The 11,872-nt window shown below is 39.1% G+C and overlaps 1 protein-coding gene across 2 annotated transcripts; it reads left to right on the forward strand.

Moving 5' to 3' along the window:
- The first annotated feature begins 1,378 nt into the window (after window positions 1-1,378).
- On the forward strand, window positions 1,379-8,918 carry elovl7a (ELOVL fatty acid elongase 7a). 2 transcript variants are annotated; one of them, XM_071536197.1, is made up of 8 exons: window positions 1,379-1,488; window positions 4,361-4,451; window positions 4,658-4,848; window positions 6,059-6,139; window positions 6,272-6,328; window positions 6,506-6,611; window positions 6,760-6,896; window positions 7,316-8,918. In XM_071536197.1, the coding sequence occupies exons 2-8, from the start codon at window positions 4,388-4,390 to the stop codon at window positions 7,565-7,567; spliced, it is 888 nt and encodes a 295-aa protein (XP_071392298.1). In that variant the 5' UTR covers window positions 1,379-1,488; window positions 4,361-4,387; the 3' UTR covers window positions 7,568-8,918. The 2 variants fall into 2 exon arrangements, with proteins under 2 accessions (XP_071392298.1, XP_071392300.1); XM_071536199.1 differs by lacking the exons at window positions 1,379-1,488; window positions 4,361-4,451 and having other exon boundaries at window positions 4,676-4,813.
- The last annotated feature ends 2,954 nt before the right edge of the window (window positions 8,919-11,872 follow it).

Here is an 11,872-nt window from a genome sequence, read left to right on the forward strand (position 1 = left end):
CGTCATTTTTTGTGTTTTTCATTTTTTACTAGAACGGAAAGCCAACATTGTCCTTGGTATGCACATTAAGTTTCATGTCATTAAGGCCTTTTTAACCCATTCAAAACCCATTGTGTTTTTTCAAAAATGCATGGAAATCAAGAGGGATGTCTGCTTTTGTTTTCTCAAATTCTGATACATTGACTCTTTGGTGATATACGGTTTCCTCCTATAGCAGAGAGCGGCGGACTTATTGTCACTTTTTACTGCATTTCTTACCATGATGTACACACCTGTTATGATGTTTCAGGTTCAAATATTTGAATATTTAAAAATTTTAGCCAAGGGTATAATCTAGGGCTCAGAGGGAGAGCAGTATCCTCTTGTAGAGGTGTGGTCTCATAACAACAAGCATCACTGTTTGTGCAGGCTTTCAGCTTGTGTGTTTTCTGCAGTTGAGGTGAGAAGAGGCCAACCAAAAACCTGAAAAGCCTCACATGGGAGGAACCACTCCATTCATTCTCTTGTTGTCATTCCTGGGTAAATTTGCATTTGTTTTTAGGTTCTGCTGTCAGGCCTCAGTGAAACCACCAGTGAGGAGTGGTACTGAAACTACTCTCCCCCTCCCTCTTTTACATGTTGGCCTTATTTACATGGATATACTTGGAATCCTTATCAGGCTAAACCTTCACTCATGGCCCAAAGACACATGCCATACGTATTATAGTGATCTATTGTGATTTTTAAATATACTATTGTGTCATTTATATCCACCCAGTGATTGTACTTTACAAGTCAGAAATATGTGAGAGATCATTTTGACTGTAATCCCCATAGCGGAGAGACAATTTATGTATAATAGTATCAAAAGGATTCAAAGGGAGGGTTTATATCCTGGATATACTGTGTGCCATCACATAATTCACCAGCCAGTTTATCTTTTCTAAAATACCTGAAGTGTCTTGAATTGTACAGTCTTTTTATAATTTACCTGTGGTTTTCCTTATAATAAAAGCTCTGAGAATGCTACCTCAATAATGCATTCCCTAACCTACTTCTGTATTCTTACTATGGTTTTATGTGTAACTTTAAGTCGAGAGGATATTTAAGGAAAAGATACTATATTGATAGCTGCTATGTTTTTTTTTTTCTTGTACTGAAACCAATTACAAAGAGAAACCGAATAGGACAGAGAGTTAAAAAAAAAAAACCAAAAAACGTTTGACATTGTTTTCATTGGTAACTGTGAGGCATCTTTTAGGTATGATTTTGGATCAAAAGGGACCTTGTTGGACGACATTTTGTCCAATCAGAGAACGAGGAGGCCAACCTGGAGTCTAATCCCCGCCCTCCGGTTGGTGTCATAAGCAGAGAGGCGCGCACTGTCAGCGCATTGGTGCGTGGAGCTGGAGACACACCTGTTACTGCGGGGCCGCAGGTGAGCCAGGAGGTCGGATACTAACAAGTTTGACGGACCATAAGGATTTTGGATTATCAGCAGTGCTAAAGGTAAGTCATTTATTTATTTTTTCAACTTTTCGTTTAATGGTGAGGACTCAACAGATAAAGCGACCAGGAATACTTTAAAGATAATAGGGTTAAGGGGTAAAATGACTGAGGAGGAGATCGGTGTATGGATGCAAAAGCGTGCTTGTTATCACTTAATGACTTCCTGTCATTGTTGAAGAGTTGATTTGCTGTTGGATCTGTTTCCAGCCTGTTGCGTCACCTGTTGCGAGTTATGGCATTAACGGCTGTAAAAAAAAAAAAAAAAATCACATGGGGTCTTCCACGCGTAAAAATAACAATTCCAGTTTGATTTTGATCACCTATATGGTTGGCCTACACCTGATACTTCAATATACCCCCCCCCCACACACACACACAAATCTCCCATGGCTACATAAGTTCTTAACATACCACCAGTTACAACTGCAGTAGCCTACCAACCATTTGAGTTAGAAGACTAGGAACCTAAACCGGGTCGACCACATTTCATCCGATGAGGCACCGCGTTGTCAAACAACTATTGACGCCAAATGGCTCCATGCCACGCTTGGCAGTCTGCTGGTTTGTCATAAAACTCATTTAAAGATTATAGCTTAGGCTAATCGAAAGTGTGTTCAGTTTCTTGACCTAATGATTTAACTGAAAACTGTTATATGATTGTGAATATGATAAAATTTGGACCTTACAGACTTGGACTGTAGGCTAGTACGGCCAGAACTTATTCAGAAGTGGATTTTAAAGGCTGTCCAGTCATCTCTTCTAATTTAACAGTTGTGGGATCTGTTGACATTGCATACTATAAAGTAGCCTACACACCAATGATGAGGCGTAGTCTACATCAGGAGCAGCAGCCTTTACGTCTGGAACTAGTTGTAATTGACATTGGCATTGGCAGGTTCACTGTTCATTCAATGACTTGTCCATATCCTCTTTTCTTTTTCTTTTTTTTTTTTGTTCCTTAGTGTGTCAGAGGTAGACACACCTTGGAACCTGTCATGTAGGGTTTGGGCAAAATGTACATCATTTCAGACCTGGGGGGGGGGGGGGGGGGCGGTGCGTTGAGATTGAGAGGGCTTTGTAGAAACATTATTTAAGATTTAAGGTGAATGTAGCAAGTATAGAATGGTGAGATTTATGTTTCACCCGTTGGACGTTGGAGTTCTGGTTGTCAAAGCAGCATGTGTTTTAACATGAAAACTTCCCTCTGACAAAGTTCCTTACTACAGGCACGTTCCATAAACCAGTCGGACCACACAGTGAGCTCATTATCTGAACTTGCCTCCTCATTGGTTATTGTCAGCACTGTAAATGTGACAGGTGTCGCCACATCCTTTCCTATATTCTACAACCTTCTACAGGTGTGTAGCAGGTTATAGAACAGCCTCATTTGTGCATCAAGCATGAGGCTCTGAGCTTCGAAGAGGAATCCCCCCCTCAAATTAAGAAATGAAGAGGCATACATGTTGAATTGTAGCATAGGACATTACTGTCTTTAGATGTGGCAATAATGTCTTGGCGCTAAAGAATTGGAAATGGCAGCTGTCTGAACTCATTTCATCACTGTAGATGGGTAATCGCTGACACTGATTATTCCATTTCATCCCAGTTCACTTAGTTTGAAAATGATGTCATTCTGATACATTCTTGTTTGGATTAATTACAAACTACTGATTGGTTTGTTTCAATGATAATCCTTGGAGCCTTTTCATAAGATGCTGCTTTGCCTGTCTCGGTGTTATCTGAGTATGGAGTGTGTGGTGCTAAAGTTTAATCTACAGCATACACCCTCATGTAGCTGTTGGCTAGAAAATGACCTTTATCTGCCCATTTACATGGTGTTACTAACAGTTCTGCCCTTGGTTAGATGCAGTACAATTTCCATATACAAATTGTAAGTCCAGATAGTTGGTTCATGGTATGTTTGTCATTACAAAAACGCACATGGCAACTGGCAAGGTGACACAGGTTTTTTGTTTTGTTTTTTGGTCATAGTTCACCATACACTGGTCATACACTGAAAACATCGAGTTATCCTTCCTCAAAACATGCACTGTATTTTATTTGGTTTTTTTTTTTAATTGGACATTAATACGTTTGCATGCACTGTGTGTGCATCCCTGTACCACATTCTTGAATAAATGATTGCTGGCTCCACTGCTGTGTCCTTTGCGGAGCATGGCCCAGTGAGTAGAGCTGACTGCCACTCATTGTGCTCACTACACACTCTTCCCTTGTCTGCCTCAGATGCTTGGAAAGAAAGCAGAGAATGGCTGCGATGCTGAGTTGACTCATTTTCTCATACAATCCAGTCTTTCAGCATTAATAGTATGCTGTTACAGATAACAACAGATGGCCATATTCTCAGTCACAGATTTTTAAAATTCATCCTGAAATAGCCTACTAATAATTGTGCATATCAATCAATCAGGAGGCAATGATAGGTGGCCTGTTCATAGTAAATAGCCCTGTTTTCACTTGGCTTTTGCAACTTCTGAGCCAATTGTTTGGAGAGAGACTTAATTCTTGTTGGGGGTTCATGATGGAAGTTTAGGAGGAGAGCTTCTCATTCTACTGAATTACATTTCAAATGGCTTGCACACATCTGTTTGAGAACATGTATTTGGGTAAAAGGGGGGTAAATGATCATCTTAAAATTTGTATCTAAATTATTTGCGTTTGTGCTATTTTTCCCCCACATGGTGTGTCTCAACAGCCTTGAATATTTATGAACATTTCAGCAAAAGACCTAGTTTGCATTCTTTGAGACAAATCCTGCCAGCTCTGATTTCTCTCAGGCTTCTCATCCAAATGCCAGTGACCTCATGTCTTGTCCAAACCGACTCCTAACTTTTTGACCTTTTTGCTTTTCTAGGTGAATTGGAAGGACCTTGTGTAAAAGATGGAATTAAGTGATATCAAGTCCTCAGCTGCACTCCTGTACGATGAGTTCATCCAAAACGCAGGTGAGTCTTTGACCATTTTGACCGAAAAATCTACTGTTGGACTACCTATCCTCTTTTTTAAGCTCAACTATAAACTGAAAAGAATAATTTTGAGACAAACACTGTATTGCATGTTTATGGCATTTAAAACACTATGCTTGCATCTCTTTGGTGCTTTAGTTCTGTATCGAACATCTTACCAACTTCTCACCGTGCTTCTGTTGCAGACTTGCGGACGGAGAACTGGCTGCTCATGTCGTCTCCTCTCCCCCAAACTATAATCATCGCAGCATACATCTACTTTGTCACGTCACTGGGGCCTCGGATAATGGAGAACCGCAAAGCCTTTGACCTCAAAGGAATTCTCATATTCTACAACTTTGGTGTGGTAGCCCTCTCTCTCTATATGTGCTATGAGGTGGGTTGAATGGGCATCTTCTGCTTCAATCAGTGCGTGGTTTACTTGAAACTTGGTGGTGATGCAATCATTCTTTAATGTAAGATTGAGTCGGATATGCATACCACAGGCTCACGACGGAGCATGCGTCATTATTTCCCCTGGTGTTGAGCTCATTGTTAAGAACACGGCCATGACACATACCACAGTTATTTGTTGGTCTTGTGAAATGCTGTTGCTCAAGTGTCTGCCTTTCACATGTGCTCGAAACCAGGAAGAAAGACATTCCGTTTTTTAACGTGTTTGCTGATATTATCCTTTCTCTTTCCCTCTATGGGAAGTCACAACAGAGTTTGATCTCTGTGTTTTTAAAGAGCTGTGAAGCAACCTAGCCCAAGCTTACAAATCCCTCATCGTGGCCTCCCATAACTCCCGATTTTTCATTTAATCAAAATTTCAATCCTATCATGGGGTTTAAAGCTGAAGAGTGTCTGATCTCTTATTGGACAGAAAGGTCCTAAAATGTCAAAAGGTAATTTCCTCCCTGAAACACTGAGTTTCAGTTGGTGCTGACTGGGGCCTAAACCTGTTGGGCGTCTTCTTTTATGTGTTGAGGTTTAAACCTGATGGGCAGGTGTGACTTCCTTTTTTTCCCCCCCGACAGTGTTCTGCAAAGTTTGCCTCAGGATTGTGTAACTTCACTGTGGCTTTGACTTTGATAGACATCTGTCTTGTAATGGTGTACTTAATTCTGTGTTTCCATGTAGTACTTTAGAGACTGTGAGAGATTTGATAAATGTTCTTGATTGTAATGCTTAGTGATTTTTATGAGATTTATTTTTTACTCTAAAATGTGTTACTCTTAACCTGTATGTGTGCCTTTTGAAAAAAACACAAAAAGACTTGTATGACAGCCAAACTTAGGTTTTACATGCATTTCGAGGCTGTAAAAGATTAGTTCACATTTGTCATGTTGGTCAACACTAGACTAAAAACTCGTGTAAACTTGAGTTTTGATGGATTAAGAAAGTCCCAAAAACTTGCTTTACATGTACAAATCGAATTCCTGAATAACCAACAATACGTGTTTTTTGATGGCAAGATAAATTTCTGATTTGTATCAAACATTTTAAAGATGCAATAGTTATTCATTTTTCCTTCTTTCAATTGCCTTGACTTCACACCTGAAATTGCTTGTGACTAATTGCAATTTGCACTGTATTCTTTTCAGTTTGTGATGTCAGGATGGGGAACAGGATACTCATTTCACTGCGATCTGGTTGACTACACTGAATCGCCACAGGCCGTGAGGGTGAGACACTTTCTTTCACACACTTGGCACTATTGCAACACCTAATTGAATTTGGCAGAATAAATATCACGTCTGATGGGTGTTTTCTCTTTTGGAATTGGCTCTGACATCTTCTTTTACTGTCTCCTCTAGATGGCAGCAACATGCTGGCTTTACTACTTCTCCAAGTTCATTGAGATGTTGGACACAGTAAGTGGCAAAAGATTTCCCAGACAGTTGAATAAATGTCCCTATACATTGTGTTGTGCTATTGTTGCTTAAAGACACCGGGCTAAGATGGTAGTCTGTAGTTAAACTAGTATTTGTCAAATTATAGCAATGTCTCATTATTTGTTTAAAACTAATTTATGTATGCCATTCTTTCAGATCTTCTTTGTGTTGAGGAAGAAGAACAGTCAGGTGACATTCCTCCATGTCTACCATCACTCAATCATGCCCTTCACCTGGTGGTTCGGCGTTCGTTTTGCTGCAGGTACACTTCTCCCCTCTAAAGTCTCAATGTTTCTTTGATAGCTGATGTGTTCCCTTTTTGTTTTTTTAAGGAACATTAAAGGATTTTCCAGGATTTTATTGCAGCAACTGTTTGCATGTCACATCCTGACATCTTCCCTGTATTGCAGGTGGTCTGGGAACGTTCCATGCCCTGCTCAACTGTGTCGTCCATGTCATCATGTACACCTACTACGGCCTGACTGCTCTGGGCCCCAACTACCAGAAATACCTGTGGTGGAAGAAATATCTCACTACCATCCAGCTGGTATGTAAAATAGTCTAGGAGCTAGTCTGACATAGGACTGCTTTGGAAGATTTTATACATCTTATTTAAAAGATGTGTGTGTGTGTATATGTCACAGTGGGTAGGTCTCCTCTGATCTGCTCTTATTTTGTGTACTCGGTTTAATATAACTTTGTCTATAGATGTCAGTTTTTCCATGTAATAATAGAGAATGAGAGATTTGATAAAGGTTCTTGATCCTTTATCAGTTATGTACAGATTGGAGTTGAATCTAACAGACTCAACTGTTTATAAACTTGACTACACAAAATAAGATTTGTGTAGTCAAGTTTAATGTAACTTTGTCTAAAAATTGCAGTTTTTAAATGTATAAAGTCCTACCTTTTTTCAATGAGACTTGATGATGCATGTCAACCCCTCCCTCCTTTGTCCCTCCCCAGATCCAGTTTGTGATGGTGACCAGCCACATCTCCCAGTATTTCTTCATAAAGGACTGCGACTACCAGTTCCCCATCTTTGTCTACATCATCGGGCTGTACGGCCTGATTTTCCTGTTCCTCTTCCTCAACTTCTGGTACCACGCCTACACCAAAGGCAAGAGGCTCCCCAAGGTACTGCAGGCTCAGACATGGGCACACCACAGCAACGGAGTTATGAATGGCAATGCCAACCAACATGAAAAAGACGAGTGATGCGGGGGTTGGCCCATCAGGGGGTCGGCGTTGACCTCATTTGCGTAAGCAGACCACTATGGGAGTCTGTTAGATTCAACTCCAATCTGTTTGGACTGTACTTCTCATCACTCTCCTACTTGTATCTGCAAAGGCAATCTTTAAATTATGACCAAAGCTGTATTTAAGAACTTTAATGACCAAAGCTGATTGCTTTTTGTTTGTTTTTTACACTGAAGTTAAAGCCTAATTCCAAATATCCCTGTTTTTTTTTTTTTTTTTCTTTTTTTTTTTTTTCTTTCTGTCAAAGTTGTAAGTATGCAGTCTAGTCTGAAATCAACCCTTAGACTCTACCAGTCAGACTACATAATGGGCACTTCACCTCCTAATAAAGCTAAAGCAGCCTCCGCCATACAGCCATGCTGGACTTTCCCAAAAAGAATCTACAGCTTTTACGAAATTCAGTTGAGGTCTTAAAAGTTTAAGGGTTGGATTTTACACTAGGCCCAAACTCGTGCTGACTGTATGTTTTCTGAGACGGGCTCTTAGCTGGTGTCTCCTTATTTTTACATGAGGATTTTTAAAAAATGGTATATTGGCTACACATTTCCTATTGTTCAGGACATTGTTAAATGTTTACATGCACGCAGAAGGGAGACCGCTCTTCTCATATGCATGCCCTCCTCTCTATGGTTTGAGTCACAGCTGCTGATGGTACAGACTCTAAAAATTACTTCTCCATATGAAGTGACGGTGTGACAAAGATGCCAGAGAGGAAGGGCGGTACAACACTGTGGTTCTTGTAGGACCCAGAGCAGAGCTTTAAATTTAGCAGCAGTTGCCTTACTACTTCATCACTAATGTGGGATTAAATCCATATCACAAGACACACAGTACATGCAATTGTGTAGGTTCACTGTTTAGCCAAATCAGTCGGAAAACACTTCAGTGGCCTTGCTTGTCTCATCCGTGAGTTTGTTTCGCTTCGTTTGTTGAAGCTCAGGCAACGGCTTTGCATTGAAGCCTCTGGAATAGCCTCTAATATGTGGTTATGGCGTTCTTGTTACAGTTGAAAGTGAACGCAACACTCTGCTCCTATGGTGATTGAGGGCACAGTATTTAATTTGGTATGGGTGTGCGGCCCAGGTTAACACACTAGAGGGATATATCACAGTTCTCTAATGCATACAGATATGGGTCTATGTGAACATGTTTTTTGGTTTACTGTTCAGTGCCTTGGTCTGAGCCCGTCTTCACTCTACTGGTGTAGTTTAAACTGTAGTAATGGTGCGACCTGTAATGACTTGTGTGTGTGTGTATATTATGTTTTTTTAATATGTATTTCTATCAAAATAAATGATCGTTGTACTTTAGTTTGAGTGTTTTTGTTTTTCTTTTATGGTGTGTGTGTGTGTATATAAGTGTGTTTTAAACATGTTTTTATATAGCTTAATCAACTTTGGCACCTTTTTAGAGCGGACTTACAAAGTGCTTTACTTAGGATAAAATGGTGTCAGAAAAGAAATACAGCTACTGGAAACAAAAGACAACAGTAAAATTTAAACTGAATGACCAGGTTGAAACCTCAAACAAAAATGGCAGCTAAAATATTAAGTTAAATGCCTTTTTAGAAAAATCTGTTTCCAGCTGAGACCTCACAGAGTTGGCTAGTCTTATTTCCTCCATGTTCCAAAGTGCAGGGACCCTGATTGACAATGATCAATCACCTTTTGATTTAGACTTGGGAACAGTCAGATTTGTCTGTAGATGTAAGACTACACTTTTGTACATGCGATAAAAGCTCAATGAGCCAATGTAGATTGGCTAAAATGGGAGTTGTATGATCTCTGATAAGTAATGTGACCAAAGATCTTTTTTTAAAGTATGATCTTAGGGTGCTATTGTGCCACACGGTGAACAGAGGTATTTTTTGGTGCGTTTGTTCTTGTTCTTGCAGGGTACAATAAAAGTAGGGGATCAGAAGATTAGATTAGAAGCTTGATGTTTAGTGGGAAAAAATATAAAAGAAAGGAACCATTGTAGAGAATCTAAATGCCGGCTATTTGCGTGCATCTTTGAAAGGTGGTTATTTCATGAGGGGAAAGCCGCTGTATGGGAAAAGGGAACTACGCAGGAGCAGGGTGAAATTCCAATCTTATGGGGTTACGCTTGTGCCCGACATGCGGCATGGCTGTATTTATTATATATAACTGTCTCGGAGCAGCATTTGACGGTGAGAACCAAGTACATTGTTGTAGGTAGCATCTAACTGCCAACTAGAGGCAACACTGGCTTTGTGAAATTCTTTTATGATTACCTTCATAGGTTCCTATTGGCTAATTGGAATTCATGCCAGGTCTGCCTGTAAACAGTGGTGGAAGAAGTATTCAGATCTTTGACTTAAGTAAAAGTAGCAATACCACAGTGTACAAATACTTTGTTACAAGTAAAAGTCCCGCATTCAAAATCTTACTTAAGTCAAAGTACAAAAGTATTAGCATCAAAATGTACTTAAAGTAGCAAAAGTAAAATTAGTCATTATGTAGAATGGCCCATTTCAGAATCATATATATCATGTTATTGGACTATAATTATTGATGCATTGCAGCTGGTAAAGGTGGAGCTAATTTTAATTACTTTATGGGTAAGCTGGGTAGCTTAACCTATAAAAATATATCATAATTTATTAATTGATTTATAATTTGTATTAATAATCTAAATCTGCAAAGTAACTAGTAACTAAAGCTGTCAAATAAATGTAGTGGAGTAAAAAGTACAATATTTCCCTCTGAAATGTGGTGGAGTAGAAGTATAAAGTAGCATAAAATGGAAAAACTCAAGTAAAGTACAAGTACCTCTAAATTGTACTTAAGTACAGCACTTGAGTAAATGTACTTAGTTACTTTCCACCACTGCCTGTAAATGGCTCCTTTTCCCACTAGAAGGTGCTGTTAAATTAAGAGAGAAAGCCCTGATACATGAACATTTGGTTTGCAGATTGCTGTTCCTTAAAATGTATTTTATAATGACATGGCATATTAAAATGGATCGCTGCACATAACAATGGATAAAATTAATACTTTCACGTTGAGTAAAGAGTGTTGGTCACACCCTTGGTGGTAAGTCATCTGTACATAAAGAGCTCTCTGTAGTCCTGAGTAACAGTTCTGTATTGTTTGTTACATATTACCGCAAAACTATGCTGTGAATGTTCATAGTTTGCGGTCTCCCCTAAGGCAAGAGGCTACAAGCCACACCTTAAATGATGACTGAGTTTTCTCATGTTCAGGTGACCACACAGATTACTGTTGCCACATGAAATAAATCGGCCATATGAAATGAATATATTTGATGAGCAATGCTCCAATTTAACATAGTCTCATAACTGAACATCTCATTTGGTCCACTGTACCTTCAAGATGATGACCTGAATCACATTGCTGTTATCAGGTGAAAACCTTGTATCTCCAAAATGTGAACTTTTCAGGAACCAAGAAAAACAGCCTTGATTTTAGCTTTCGACCATACATTTTTCAATTCATCCAATGATTTTTGAAAGGGTTTCATAAGCCTTAAAGACCTTTCTCAATCCTTCAATTTAAGTTAAAACACGAAAATCACCAAAATTGGAGTTACAAGGTTTTTACCCAACAACAACGATTCTACATCCATCCCTTGGCTAATGAAAACACCCCAGGGAACATGGTATAGTGTCTCTTGTCTGTTTTGTTTCTTTAATCTTTACTCACCTCTCTATCTCCCTTTCTCTCTCTCTCTCTCTCTCACACACACACACAAGCACAGCCAAGAAGCAGGAGAGCACACTGACCTGTTCATTAGTTGTCAATAAGACCCCCTGTACAGTGTGAGTGGTACATAATGATACCTCCACACCTAACAGCCACTGAGCTTTGTATTGAAAAACACTCAACTCTGAGGCGGCAAATGTCTGCTATGGAAGCTATAAAAAGCTCAAATCAGACTCAAGATATCACTGGAAATTATACAAATAACTTTAAGTCTATTATGGTTTCCATATACACTACCAGTCAAAAGTTTGGACACATGCATTTTTCTTTATTTGTACTATTTTTTCACATTTTAGAATAATAGTAAAGACATCAAGACTATGAAATAACACAAATGGAATTATGCAGTGACCAAAAAAGTATTAAACAAATCAAAACTATCTTATATTTTCGATTATTTTAAGTATCCACACTTTGCCTTGATGGAAAGGCAAAGGCTTTGGAAAGAAATTCATACATAGCCATCAACTTAACTGTTTTGTCTAATTTGTCTAAGAAACACATTTCAAGCATTTAA

The sequence above is a fragment of the Centroberyx affinis genome, unplaced genomic scaffold, assembly GCF_046629955.1.
Source record: "Centroberyx affinis isolate AG114_WGS23_722 - 3 ecotype Tasmania unplaced genomic scaffold, CSIRO-AGI_Caff_v1 ptg002840l_1, whole genome shotgun sequence".
NCBI lineage: Eukaryota > Metazoa > Chordata > Actinopteri > Beryciformes > Berycidae > Centroberyx > Centroberyx affinis.

Excerpts from the sequence above, each read along its gene's own strand:
- elovl7a (XM_071536197.1), top strand. The coding sequence starts at position 4,388 with ATGGAATTAAGTGATATCAAGTCCTCAGCTGCACTCCTGTACGATGAG. Across the intron at positions 4,849-6,058 it reads CTCTCTATATGTGCTATGAG|TTTGTGATGTCAGGATGGGG; the intron begins GTGGGTTGAATG and ends TATTCTTTTCAG. Across the intron at positions 6,897-7,315 it reads ATCTCACTACCATCCAGCTG|ATCCAGTTTGTGATGGTGAC; the intron begins GTATGTAAAATA and ends GTCCCTCCCCAG.